We start from the raw sequence: 13,678 nt of genomic DNA, 5'->3' as shown, positions 1-13,678 counted from the left end.
ACGATTACATCAAATGGATACTTGCTCATTCTTAGGTAAGTGAATTGAATAATTCACTTACAAAAAGCATAGCTTAATTATGATGACCATTTAGTTAAGGTGAAATTTGCAAATATGGTAGGTACGTACTTACTTTAAGGCTTTACGCCTTTCATGGGAATACTTTAACTTTAAGTTTAGGTGGTGAAGTAGCACTTATTATATATATTACGTATTTACCTAACTTGTTTAGCGATATTACAGTTATGTTAAATAGCATAAAAAATATGTATATGTAAATAAAACTAGGAAAGATAGTTGGACGGAAGATTGAATGAGATTTTTTTACAAATTATCGCCATTATTCTTGTACACCTTATATTATTTGAACCTACTGAGATATTATGTTTTACTATCTGTTTTTTACTATTCGTACATCTGCAGCTGTAATTTATTTTTCAAAATGTGGTGATAGATTATACCTATCGAAGTACTCATGATTAATTTTATTTCGTCTATTAAATAAATAAGTATAGGTAAAATAAAGTTAAGCTAGGTAGTAGGTACCTACCCAATCATAGTAAGAACATTACTATGACACAGTATAGCTTTAGATATTTTTGTAGCGTCAATAAGATTTTATCGATAGAGGGCCTTTTGTACCGTAAGTATTAAGTGACACGGTTAAAGTCGTTAAAGGACCTCCTTGTTTTTATTATTATTATTTTCAACAATTACAGTACCAGAGTCAAGATTTATTATCTCTTGAGATTTCATATGAGATCTCATTCTAAGTAATAACGAAGATTAAGTTAGTTATACCGCGTTTCTTGTTTCTTGGTAATAATTTTATGTAGGCATGGTACACTTGCGTTTTTAAACGGCTTGTAAGATAATAGAGACTTCTCGTAACTTGTATTTTAAATAAGCTGATAACAAGTAAAGTTTTTATTGAAGGTTAAATTATTTTTAAGCAATTAAGTAGATACCTAACTATTTCGAATTTGAATATTTCGAGAAAATGACTACAGCCTAACCTAGTGGATGTGACCTCTGCCTTCGATTCGAAGAGCGTAGGTAGGTAGGCCAGAACCTCCAACTTTCCAGTTATGTGAATTTTAAGAAACTAAAATGTCACGTAAGTACCTATCTCAAACAGTGAAGGAAAAACATCGTGAAGAAACCTGTATAGGTAGGTACCTATGAATTTTCTTAATTTTCTGCCCATCCGCATTGGGCCAGAGTGGTGTACTATTAGCCTAACCCCTCTCATTCTGCATCTCTCAAGCATAGCTCGCTCTATCGCCCGCTGAGTGACTTTGAGTCTTCTAATAAGGCCCATAGTCAGCGACCAAGTCTCGGATTCGTAATCACTGGCAACACGCACTGATCGAAGACTTTTGTCTTTAAGCACTGAGGAATTTCGGACGAAAAGATGTCGCGGAGTTTCCCGAACGCTGCCTAGCCGAGCTGGATTCGGCGATTCACCTCTTTCTCGAAATTGGACCTACCTAACTGGACTGTGTGTGTCTGAGGTATAAATATTCGTTTATCATTATTAACAACCAATATTCGACTCATTATTGAACACGGGTCTCGTCTAAGAATGAGAGGGTAATTGTAATTGAGAACCACAACAAAACCGATGTGACGCTAGTGTGCGTATTCACTTATGTGAGTCACTCTCACAGGCGACGGCGTATGTACGGAGATGTGATTCGACCTTTGACAGTTCCCAGGCTGGCCGCTACTGGATACGGCGGACATCTTAGTTTTCGGAATAAATTCTTTTATCAAGCTGCCTCGTAACTAATTTCTCGCTTTAACTGTAACACGATTTAAGCTGGCTACATACTACAAAGCAACAATTTGTCAACTGGTGTGCCTAGTGGGAGTTCTCAATGTTTTCATACTGTTACTATCGCGTTAACGCGAATTTATATGTAATTGAAGTTGTGCAGTAGTGCCACTAGATGGCGCTGTTTCAATTCCTTAGAAATTCGCGTTTACGTTAACGTGATCGTCACAGTATCAAAACTGCCTCTAGACCCTCTGTTGGTTGGTTGGTTCGACTTCCACCTCAAATTTAGGATTTTGTATTTTCTAAGCTCCGGTTCCGAGCATTACCAACCGTCAATAGCTTCCAATGTTCATCGCCAAGCAAGTAATTTATAATCAATCAATTTAAACAGTGTCGCCACGTTTATGTCACTTAACTATAGCCTACGTCCGCTCGACTTCATTATCGTGAAATTAAGTTTATTTTTTATTTTTTATTATTTACAAGTTAGCCTTTGACTACAATCTCACCTCATGATAATTGATGATGTAATCTAAGATGGAAGCGGGCTAACTTGTTAGAAGGAGGATGAAGATCCACACTCCTTTCGGTTTCTACACGGCATCGTACAGGAACGCTAAATCGCTTGGCGGTAGGTCTTTGCCGGTTGGGTGGTAACTAGCCACGGCCAAAGCCTCCCACCAGCCAGACCTGGACCAATTAAGAAACCTCAATCGGCCCAGCCGGGGATCGAACCCAGGACCTCCGTCTTGTAAATCCATTGCGCATACCACTGCGCCACGGAGGATGTCAAAGTTTTTCATAAATTCCAATTATGAAGTTCAGACCGTGGTGGCTTTGATCCAGATAGGTACCTACCTACTCAATTAAGTAGGAAATTACCCGCTAACTAAAATAAAGGACTAAGCTAGGCTAACTTTGGCCCTCATAAGAAGGCTCAAAGACACTCACCGTGATCGTATCCGAATGAGGACATCCGAAGAAGAACCAAAGTCACCGACATAGCTCAGCGAGTCGCGAAGCTAAAATGGGCAGGGCTCATAGTTTGAAGAGCCGATGGACGTTGAGGTTTCTAGGTATTGGAAGTTAAGAAGAAGAAGACGAGTTGCAAGAAGGCGCTGGATGCTAGCGGCTCAAGACCGCTGAGCAAGAAGCCTATGTCCAGCAGTGGACATCCATCAGTTGTTAATGGTTATGATGATGATGATGAAAATGCTCAATTACTAGGGCTATGTCCTGCAATGCACTTAGAAGCTTCTTCAGAAGCATACTTCTAATAACTATGGGAACCACAGTAAAGGAAGTGCAAATCAATTACAACCCTACTTTAATAACACTGTTTACATCTCCGATCTCACCCTTCCATTTTGTCCATCCTATTCTTGACCTGCGGGAGAAAAGTCTTCGTTAAAACCCAATCGGAATCGTTACTGATCGGTGTCACCGGGGTATAAAACATAACACCGTAAGACATGATAAAACTCTATTTTTATTAAAACTCTAAAGAGTACCTAAAAGTGTTATGGTTAAATTATTTTCTCGCAATGCGAGATAAATCCCTTTATAAAAATTAGAAAATATGATAACGATCCCGATTGTCAATTTATAATTGCGCCGGCGAACTTAATCGCCTAACACCGAACTACCGGCCTGTGTCTATTGTACCCCATATCCAAAAAAACAATAAGACGATTGTAAAATGCTGTCGGAACTGATAATTTCCGGACTGAACCGGTTGCAACCGGTTTCCGTCAACCGCCATCTCATAATGCGTTGTTTATGGTAATTTGGCTTTATGGTTCTTTTTGCACACGTGGGATTTCGGATCTTGGATGCTGTTCCTTATTGGATTAGCGGTCTTGTACGTAACCCTTGAATATGATAGAATGTTATTGTTTATTTAAACGCTGGCAATAAAATATTTAGTGTGACTTTTAATTATATTATTTTTTTTACTTCTCTTGTTCAAAACACCGTCATCTTAGCGTACCAGAGCAGGGATATCATATCATTCTTATTATACTAAGAGAAACAGTTTTTGTTTATTTCTGTATGTTACCAACAAGACTAGGCTTTTTTTCAGTAAAAACAAAAGATATTTATTTTTGTAAATGTATCGAAGCGGTCACGAAAGAGTTAAAGGACACGAAAAACGATTTTTCGCAAGTATATCAGTATCTGTCAGTCCTTAAAGCGGGTTAAACAATATCTATCAAAACTCTGGTGTAAAAAATAGAAGATAGAATGAAAGAACTAATCTAAGTGGATTTTGAATACATTTAAATATGATAGTCATTTTTGTTCTTCTCTTCTCTTTTCTGTGACATATAGTTAGATAGTTCATTATATCACATTTCTAAATGACCATTTCAGTTGTATTGTACAAACTTCTAACCCTACACACCAGCGAAAACTAGTTGCAATCCATCACAGTAGCATCCATTCATTGCCCTTGCGTATTGTAAGTTTTTGCGATGTCCCTCGAGGTGTTTATGCAAATTTTAGCAATTAAGTTCCTTCACGTAACGGCATTTGCGAATCTTTTGTGGAGTCCGCAGCTGGACTTAGAATAACATTAGAAGTGTCAGGAAGAGAGTGATATGATAAATTTATGTTATTTTCTCATGCGCATCATCTTGGAAAAGGTTTTTATTAAATGGCAATTTAACACATAACCGCTACATCCACTGGTGTTGAATTAGTGCCTAAGTTACTATTGCGACCTAGTCCAATGCAGGTAATTTAGGATGGGTGTAGTTTATTCATATAATATACTCGAATCGCATTTATTTGTCATCGTTCCAGAATGCTAAATCGTTTGTACACTGGTCAACTGGTGCTTTTTAAGTCAAAACTTAAAAAAAATTCAAAATTCATTTATTTCAAGTAGGCTCAGTTTACAAGCAGTTTTGCTGGGATTTGGTTTTTTACTGTACCATATATTGTATGAACTTGCAAATGATTGTCAAAATATTTAAACAGAAGTTGACTCAAGGAATTTAATCAAATAAAAAACATTTTTTTTTAAATGCGCTTTCAAAATTCTTTAAATCTTCTTTAAATTCATTATAATGTATATTCAAAATGCCGTGCTTATTTTGCAGATAGCGCGTATTAATTAGCAACTCTCAAGCAACACGTGAATTTATTGTTACCAATTTGCTCCTATTTATGTTGTTGTGTTGTAATACGATATATCTGGGTGGTTTAGAGTTCGCTAGTTACAATTTTCGTAGAATTTCACAACATCACTGTACAGGTTACTCTTATGGCCGTAATAAGTTAGGTTAGAATAAAACACTATGCAGTTACACAGTATGCGTCTTACCCGCACAACGTCACGGAACGCAAGTGTGGTACGACTTCTGTTTCGTTTCCCCGCGCCCGCACTCCGCACGCAGTGCTTGTAAGTTGCATACATTTATTATATGTTACATCTACCCTTTACAAAATAAAATTTGAAAAATAAAAGTAAACATTATTTTCAATACTAATCTTCAATCAAATCTACAAAACATAATACAGTCGATACAATCATTCGCTTCTAGACAAACTGCCCCTCTTTTCTTGTCAGCATATTCCTTTACCCTTCATTTTCTTCAGCGTATCTCCGTCTTTGGTTTCGTAATCTACCTCTGTAAATACTATAGTAGAAGGTTACTTATCTCTAAACTGACGCCTAAAAAAGAGTTCTGTAGGTGATTTTCCTATGACGGAATGGGTTGTGCTATTTTACCTACATTGCTTGAAAATTTCGTTCGCGCATGGTAATTACAATTAGCCGTGATTGGTCAATGACTAAATTTAAATAACTTTCGACGTCAAAAGGTAGTGGAAATTGATTAACTTAGATCGATAGATTATTTTTCTTACCGGGTGTATAGACGATTTTAAAATTATACGATTGTAATCGTAGAACCCATCGTTCTATTCTTGCGCACGGTTTGGAGTCCGCAGGCTAATTCACTTTCTTTGACGTATGCTAGTTGACATTAACGAATTTGAGATTCTATGTAATAAAAATGTCGTCCATTGCTTACTGGTGGATATCACACATAAGGTAAATGACATTTTGTCAATTGATTTGATGTTTATTTTAATAGGTTGATAATAAAGACCAAAATAATGAATAGGCCAGCTGATCCAAGTATTACTTCTAACGACATTTACAAGCTCGAAACTATCCTTACCAAACAGATACATATTAAAATGTTTTACCGCTCATATTAATGCAAGCGCCTCTTTCTCGGTCTAGCAATAGCGTTTTTCTCGATCAGTGAGACTATTGTAACCGTATGCATTATTACGCGCCCTCTATTATTAAGTTGAGCGAGCACAGCCCCTAACCAAATGAAACGGCATCAGCATAGTCTAAAGTACGATCGAGAGGGTCATAATAACCTAAAGTTCTAATCTGACTCATGATACATTTCAAACCATCAAATGCTTGTGAATGTTGATCACACCAATGAGAAGTAATATCAGCACTCTTTCCTAGTTTTAGTCTTAACAGTTCGCGTTAAGCTTCAGACCACGTTGCTGAGTTTGGAATCCATTTACCAACGTAATTAACAAATTCTAAAAAGCTCCGTACCTCTTCAATAGTTACAGGTTCTTGGAACGCTTCTATTGCTTATATGTACTTATCAGTTTATGTCCAAGAAATTCAACTTGTCTAACCTTGTAAGTACTTTGGCTTCATTTAGCAGACCAAGATTAACTTTTAAAACCTGCAAAACATTTATAAGTCTCGTATCATGTCTACGCAGATGCAAACATATCTATCTGCTTTTAAAACAGGCACTTATGGTGAAATCGAATCTAATGGTTCGTTACAGTCTCTATAATGTCTAAATCCATGAGCTCTTGCATTGTCTTGTCGATTCTAGTTTCTATTTCCATTCAAGGGCATGGGAACTCTTCGGCAAGTTTGAGCAACTGTTTTGATAGAAATGTCTATGGGCATATGATTTTCAACATCGTTGAACTTAGGAAACAGTTATGTTTGACTGTATTTACATCAAATCAAAAATCATTTATTTCAAGTAGGCTCAGTTTACAAGCACTTTTGACACGTCAGTTGACTATTTGTAAAGATTCTACCACCGGTTCGGAACGCAGGTTCTGCTGAGAAGAAACCGGCAAGAAACTGAACAGTTGCTCTTTTTAAAAAATCATACAACATTGTAATTTACAATTGATGACAACATTACAATTTCTTATAGTTTTACTTCCTGTGTGAAGGTGGAAGCTGATCCAACGGCCTCCAAGCATCTATTCCAACCTTTAAAACCCCAAGCTCAGTGGCGGCGTCTTTTATAACATAAAAAGCTTTTGATACTTGGAAACCTGTTCTCGACTGTTATGGTACAGACGAAGGACCCGAGAATAAAGAGGCTTTTGACTTCCGTAAGTCATAATTTCTTTGTTCGGATTTCTAAGTTGGTTTTCAACACGAACACCATTTTATTGACATTATGTTACATCATTAATAATGTTACATTTACTACCCGAATCTCTAGATTTTTCTTCTTGGAATTTCTATCTTCACTATTTTCGCTAATAATCCTTTTTCTAGATCTAGTTCTGCACAGTTTGCGGAAATGTCCTAGATACACACATTTTATGCATATTTTGTTTCGGACTGGGCTAAACTTGTCATCGCTTGTATGATTGCCACCACAGCGAGATCAGGGAGTTGCATTCAAACTCTTTTTATTTATTACCAGTCACTATGTTTCTAGACATATCTTTACTTGGTCCAGATGAGTTGAAGTTACTAAGTTGTCGGTTTACTGTCTCTAAGGCGTTCGCCTCTGTAATAATCTTATCTAGAGTCACCTCGTCACCAAGAGTCAGAATCGCTTTCCTTAATTTGGCCGATTCACATTTCTTAGTGATTTGATCGATCATGTGTTCTTTAGGGGCAATGAATTTGCATTTAGAACACTGACGTCTGAGCCTGACAAGAAATTTTTCAAATTTCTCTCCTTCCTCTTGTTTGATTAGCCTAAACAAATGGCGCTCATAAACTACACAACTTTGTTTAGGAGCGAAGTACTCATCAAGCTTATTTATAGCTACTATGCAAATGTCATTAGTTTTCGTCAGCAGTGTCTATATGGGCCCCGGGTATATCATAATATATTTCCTGCAAGCTTAATCCACCCATATGTAAGAGCACAGCTCTTTTTGTTTCTGGCGTGGTAACATTGGCCGCTATGAGGTACAACCCACGCACGTGCACGCTTCCATTTTTCCCAACGTAACCCAAGTGAAACTGGATCACCGTCGCAATCTAAAGATTTTAAAGGTGATAAGTGCGACATTTTTTGGTGTACCTGTTAGGAAACGCATTATTCGATTTTTCGAATTACCTTTACATCTTATATTTTATCCATACTGGCCACATAGTAGGTATATTTCAATATTACCATTACAGGATATTTTTTTTTTTTTTTTTGCCGAACTCCGACCAAAAGTTGATATACTAGGTACCGTTCCGACTTTAGCCGAACTACCATTAGATCAAGATAGATAGATTTTATTCTAGTAGCCATTAAAATATCCTTTGGGAACCGTTTAGTTTTCTAGCTTCCTCTTAACTTGGTTAAGGAGTTAACATCCTTTATAGGTACTGTTCCGACTTTCGCCGAACTACCTCTAGATCTTATTGCATTAGCCATTAAAAGATCTTTTAGGAACCATTTAGTTTTCTAACTTCCTCTTAGCTTGATTAAGGAGTAATGTCCTTTTTAGGTACTGTTCCGACTTTCGCCGAACTACCTCTAGATCTTATTATTGAAAGATCTTTTAGGAACTGTTTGATTTACCAAACTTCCTCTTAGCTTGATTAAGGAGAAATGTCCTTTTTAGGTACTGTTCCGACTTTCGCCGAACTACCTCTAGATCTTATTATTGAAAGATCTTTTAGGAACTGTTTGATTTACCAAACTTCCTCTTAGCTTGATTAAGGAGAAATGTCCTTTTTAGGTACTGTTCCGACTTTCGCCGAACTACCTCTAGATCTTATTATTGAAAGATCTTTTAGGAACTGTTTGATTTACCAAACTTCCTCTTATCTACACCCATTTTAATCTAATATTGTTGACATAACGAAAGTAAGTTAATTATAAATAAAGTGCAATTATAAATAAAGTGAGTAATACACACTTTTATATATTTAGGTCTTCCAATCAAATATGAAACTAAGTTATAACTTAGGTAGGCATATAGGTATCACAAGTTGAGTGCAAATAATTTGAAGATTAATAAACTACCTACGACGGCCTATGATGTTAAATACTGTTAGGTGTGTTACTAGGTCATGAAAAATGAGGCGCTCAAAAGAGGAAATTTCCACATCTCAATGTTAGTTGTGGCCAACAACGAACGTTATTTAAACAAATAATACATTCAGGAATTCACGAAGTGTAAAACTAGATATAAGTACAAATAAATAATGAAATTAAAGACATAGTTGCGCATGAGTGCGCACAGTTTTGTAGCCTATTATTCTGATCACTTTTTGCGGTGATTTTATAGGGACATAACCGATCTATAGTATAAAATTATCATTGACGACGGCCGTCGTCGATTGTACTGTGGGGTAGGTGCGAAGTGGCGTAATGCAAAAAGGGGCCTTCGCAAAATGTACAAACATACATGAAACATGAAATGTGATATTTAGTTTTATTCGTATATACACACATTGTTCAAAATACCCACAATTTTGTTTAGCAAAAAGTAAATTGGTTAGATAATATTTCTTTATCTTGTGAATTTCTTAACATCACTATAAATTATTTTACCTAACTTCCTATATCCTGTGTACTTTCTGTCAACAATATGTCGATTGGTACCTTTACACACGATGTGTCATGGGTGTAGAAATATAATATTTAGGTAGGTACTAACCAATGTAACAAATTCAGCTTTGCTGTATAACTCCGTTATTATTACGTTATTTTATAATTAGGTACCCACTATTCCTCAAAACAAAACTTAGTTGGATTTACCTTTATGTTAACGGTACACAACCGAGTAGGTATTAATTTATACCATCTACCTGGGACCTATCTGTAGATTTTAGATAGTAAAAAGTAATAGAGAATATTTAATACTTATCAGATTATAATGTTAAACAACAAAGCTGACCGGTTACTGATTTACCTCTCGATTACTGCATTAGTTTCATTATGCATTTCTTTTATTGTGCGTATTGTGCGCATTCTTACTAACCTTGAAGTTTAGTATCCTGGCAGGGTCGCCACTTGTACAGGTTACTCTTATGGCCGTAATAAGTTAGGTTAGAATAAAACACTATGCAGTTACACAGTATGCGTCTTACCCGCACAACGTCACGGAACGCAAGTGTGGTACGACTTCTGTTTCGTTTCCCCGCGCCCGCACTCCGCACGCAGTGCTTGTAAGTTGCATACATTTATTATATGTTACAATCACAATTTTCAAATCAACAGAATACATAGTTTGGTGTCGGGTTTACTGTAATCGCTTATGAACAGAATATTTATGAAATGCAATACAATGAAGCCAGAAGGAATGATACGAGTAACTGTAACCAATTTTACCTACCAACTTTTAGAAACAAAGGTTTTAGAAACAACGATCCAAGATTAGATAATTATACATAATATTTGTCATATCAACAGATTTTCTATAAAATATGTACCTACAACTTCATTAGTAACCCATATTCGGCTTACTGTTGAGTCCTCTCAGAACGAGAAGGCTTAGTCCACCTCGATGGCCCAATTAGAATTAACAGAGAATTAATATTCTCAGGTATGCAGGATAGGCAGATGTTTATCCTACAAAGTTTTGAGACACGTGATATGTAATTTCTTAAAATGCACATACCTAACTGAAAAGTTGGAGGTGCATGCCCGGACCGGATTTGAACCTACACCCTCCGAATCGAAGGCAGATAACTATCATAACATTCACTGGGCTATCATGTACTTGAAACTTAACTAAATGAATTACAGCTTCCAGACATTTGAATTAAGCAAAATAACAAAGTGCTTTGCGTTTCGGTATAACGAACACAAAAAACTAAGCAACGTTAACGCCTACCAAATATTTATTCATAGTTAAAGAGAGTTATATAGCATAAAATTAACGTAATTACCATCCCGGGACATTTGACCACTCATTCCGAATTGACCCTTAACACAAAAATATGACCTTGGGGTCATCTGGACCACTCCTGGCGGTACTGGACAAAAGTGGACACAACAAAAAATACGGATTGGTGTTCGCCAACAAAAGGTGTTCTGACCCCACGAATTACGGGTACAATTTGAGTTTGAACTTTTGTATGCCGAGGGTCGCATTGAAGGGTTAGATTAGAGGTATAACGGATAAGCAGTGAATGGGGTTGCTTGAAAGATGTTCTTTATTATTGTTTGTTAAGCTGTATTAAGATTTGTTTGTGGCACACAATTTGTTCACACTATAAATATTTCGATATTAGGTAGATGTAGATAGTATAAGGCCACAATATTATGATTTAATAATATTTTATTTTTGTTTAGTAATTAGGTAGGATATAATTAATTCTTGGCATTAAATATCACCTAATTCATATCAAATCGTGTTGTTTTAAAGATATGAGCTGAAAACAATTATTATAACCTAATGTAAATTGTTGCAAAAATCGCTTATTAATTATTATTTTTTCTGTAAAAGCAAAACCGATCCCTCACAAGTATAAGATAATTTAATAACATTGTCATGATTTAAGTATATATTTAATATTAGTTTAATTATGTTATAATTCTCCATATTGTATTTTTTCGCCCTTAACACAATCAATGTTTTTAATTTAACTTTTTAGTTAAAAGAGAATGTCTAAACAATTACAGCTAAGTATTTCTACAATTATTACTTTGTAGTATTGATGAGTTGACAAGTAATAGAGACGAATGGAAAAGATTGACATATTTTTCCGACCCCACTTAAGTGGGATAAGGGTAAGGAGATGATGATGATTACTTTCTAGCTAAAACAAAAGGTCTACCCCACGTAGGACTTTTGTACCTTAAATCAGATATCTATCACCCTAGGTACTTGGTCATAGCCGTGATCACCTGCCTTGTTCCTAACCACCTAAATAATTTAATAATCACCTTTACTACTACACCAAACCAAATAAAGGGTGTGTCGCAACTGGACATTTAAGTTTGCCCAGCGTTATTATAATATTTCGTGCGAATTTAACCTTTACCGTGTATGTAATAGGAGTTATAATGTGTATGGGATTTGTTATGGGGTTATCTTACAGCGTACTCCCACGAGAGGCGCGTGCTGAGCGGTGAAATATTAAAAACAAACGCGCCTCCTTTGCGATATAGTAAGTGCGCACTGTATTGGCAGATTTTCAGTTTTGATTTTCAATTTCACGCGTATGTTTTTCTTTTTTTTTGTTTGTTGTTTTGACATCATAACTTCGTCATTTATAAGCCAATTTTGAAAATTGTTTTATAGTTTAAAGGGGTATACTTACAGATAAGTCCTATTAAATTTCCATGATAATTGGTTCAGTAATTTGGTTTTAAAATCAAAATAAATAAGTGATGGAAATTGCCTACAGTGCAGTGTTTATGCCACTACAATAGCCGGTTTCGTCATCTGATGACAAAACTGGTAGAGAAATAATCTTTGTAAAATTTTAATGCTTCTTCAGTTTGAAGTAATTCTGGGAAAATCTTACAACTGAAAAATAATGTCTTTTTTTCCAAAACAAATCAACTGACTTCAAAGATACATTGCACCAAAATACGAAAATCAACATGGGAGTTTTCAATATATTCATACTGTTATTATCACGTTGACGTAAACGCAAATTTATATGGAATTGAAACAGTTGAGCATTAGTGCCACTAGATGGCGCTGTTTCAATTCTTTAGAAATTCGCGTTTACGTTACGTGACAGTAACAGTATCAAACTGCCACTAGGCCCCCTGATCTGACTGATGGGTATGAAGGCGGTCAAAAAAAGAAAAAAAGACGTAATGGGCCTATTTGACTTCGCACCGCCTTTAATGGGTTACGAAAGATGATGGGTTAATGGGACAACAGTCCAGCGGGAGGGAAATGAGTTAAGGACTTCAGTGTTGATTCTTTACCGTAGTGCTAATAAAGTTTCAGGCTTCTGAATTTGAAATATAAAAAAAAAATATAAAGCAACCAATTCACAGCAAGTCCATAGCGGTCGGCGTCGCCAGCCAGTCTCGGCGCACACACGCGCGCGCCGCACACAGACGAACAGATAGCAGTGACTCACCTGAGGGTGTGTGTAGGGTCACCATTGTGTGCGGGGGAGGACTGCGGACAAGCCCTCTTTATCCCAAACTAGCTGAACTGTCAGATTTTGTTCTGCCATACCACACATACTAATATTATAAACGGGAAAGTAAGTTTGTCTGTCTGTCTGTGTCATGACTAAAATTTGGTATACAGATAAATTGGACCTTGGAGCAAAAACATACTTGAGCCTTAGTATTTCACGTTTTCTATGAAAGTATATTTTTATATATATTTAATATCTTTAAGTAGGTTAAAGAATTTAACATTATCATCCTAAGTCCGCCAAACCGCATTAAAGCAACGTTGAGAGTCTAAGTTGCATATCCCTCTGTAAGAAGGTAGGTCTGGACCTATAGTGAGTCGTTATAATACGAGTTTATTTATAATAATGATGAAGATTTTCACATAAAATAGCAAATAACGGACAGACAACATATTTTTTTTTTGGTTTGGACCAGGACAATCCTTACTATCACAAAACGTGTGGAAACGCAGGTACATTATACTTGCATATCGATTCGCTCTCCCTCCCGACAGAGGGGAGTCGGGGGAGTTTGCTCTTTTTAT

General features: G+C 36.2%; 1 protein-coding gene across 1 annotated transcript in view; it reads right to left on the bottom strand.

Annotated features, from left to right (window-relative positions):
* LOC112050471 (uncharacterized) overlaps positions 1-10,242 on the bottom strand; it is a 53,196-nt gene extending 42,954 nt beyond the window's left edge. Inside the window, exon 1 of the mRNA XM_052884688.1 lies at positions 10,022-10,242. Coding sequence (XP_052740648.1) covers positions 10,022-10,223 — 202 coding nt within the window. The 5' untranslated portion in view covers positions 10,224-10,242. The remainder of the gene's footprint in view (positions 1-10,021) is intronic.
* Between the last annotated feature and the right edge of the window lie 3,436 nt (positions 10,243-13,678).

Source organism: Bicyclus anynana, chromosome 2 (genome assembly GCF_947172395.1).
Source record: "Bicyclus anynana chromosome 2, ilBicAnyn1.1, whole genome shotgun sequence".
Lineage (NCBI taxonomy): Eukaryota > Metazoa > Arthropoda > Insecta > Lepidoptera > Nymphalidae > Bicyclus > Bicyclus anynana.
This window is presented reverse-complemented; position numbering and strand designations above follow the sequence as displayed.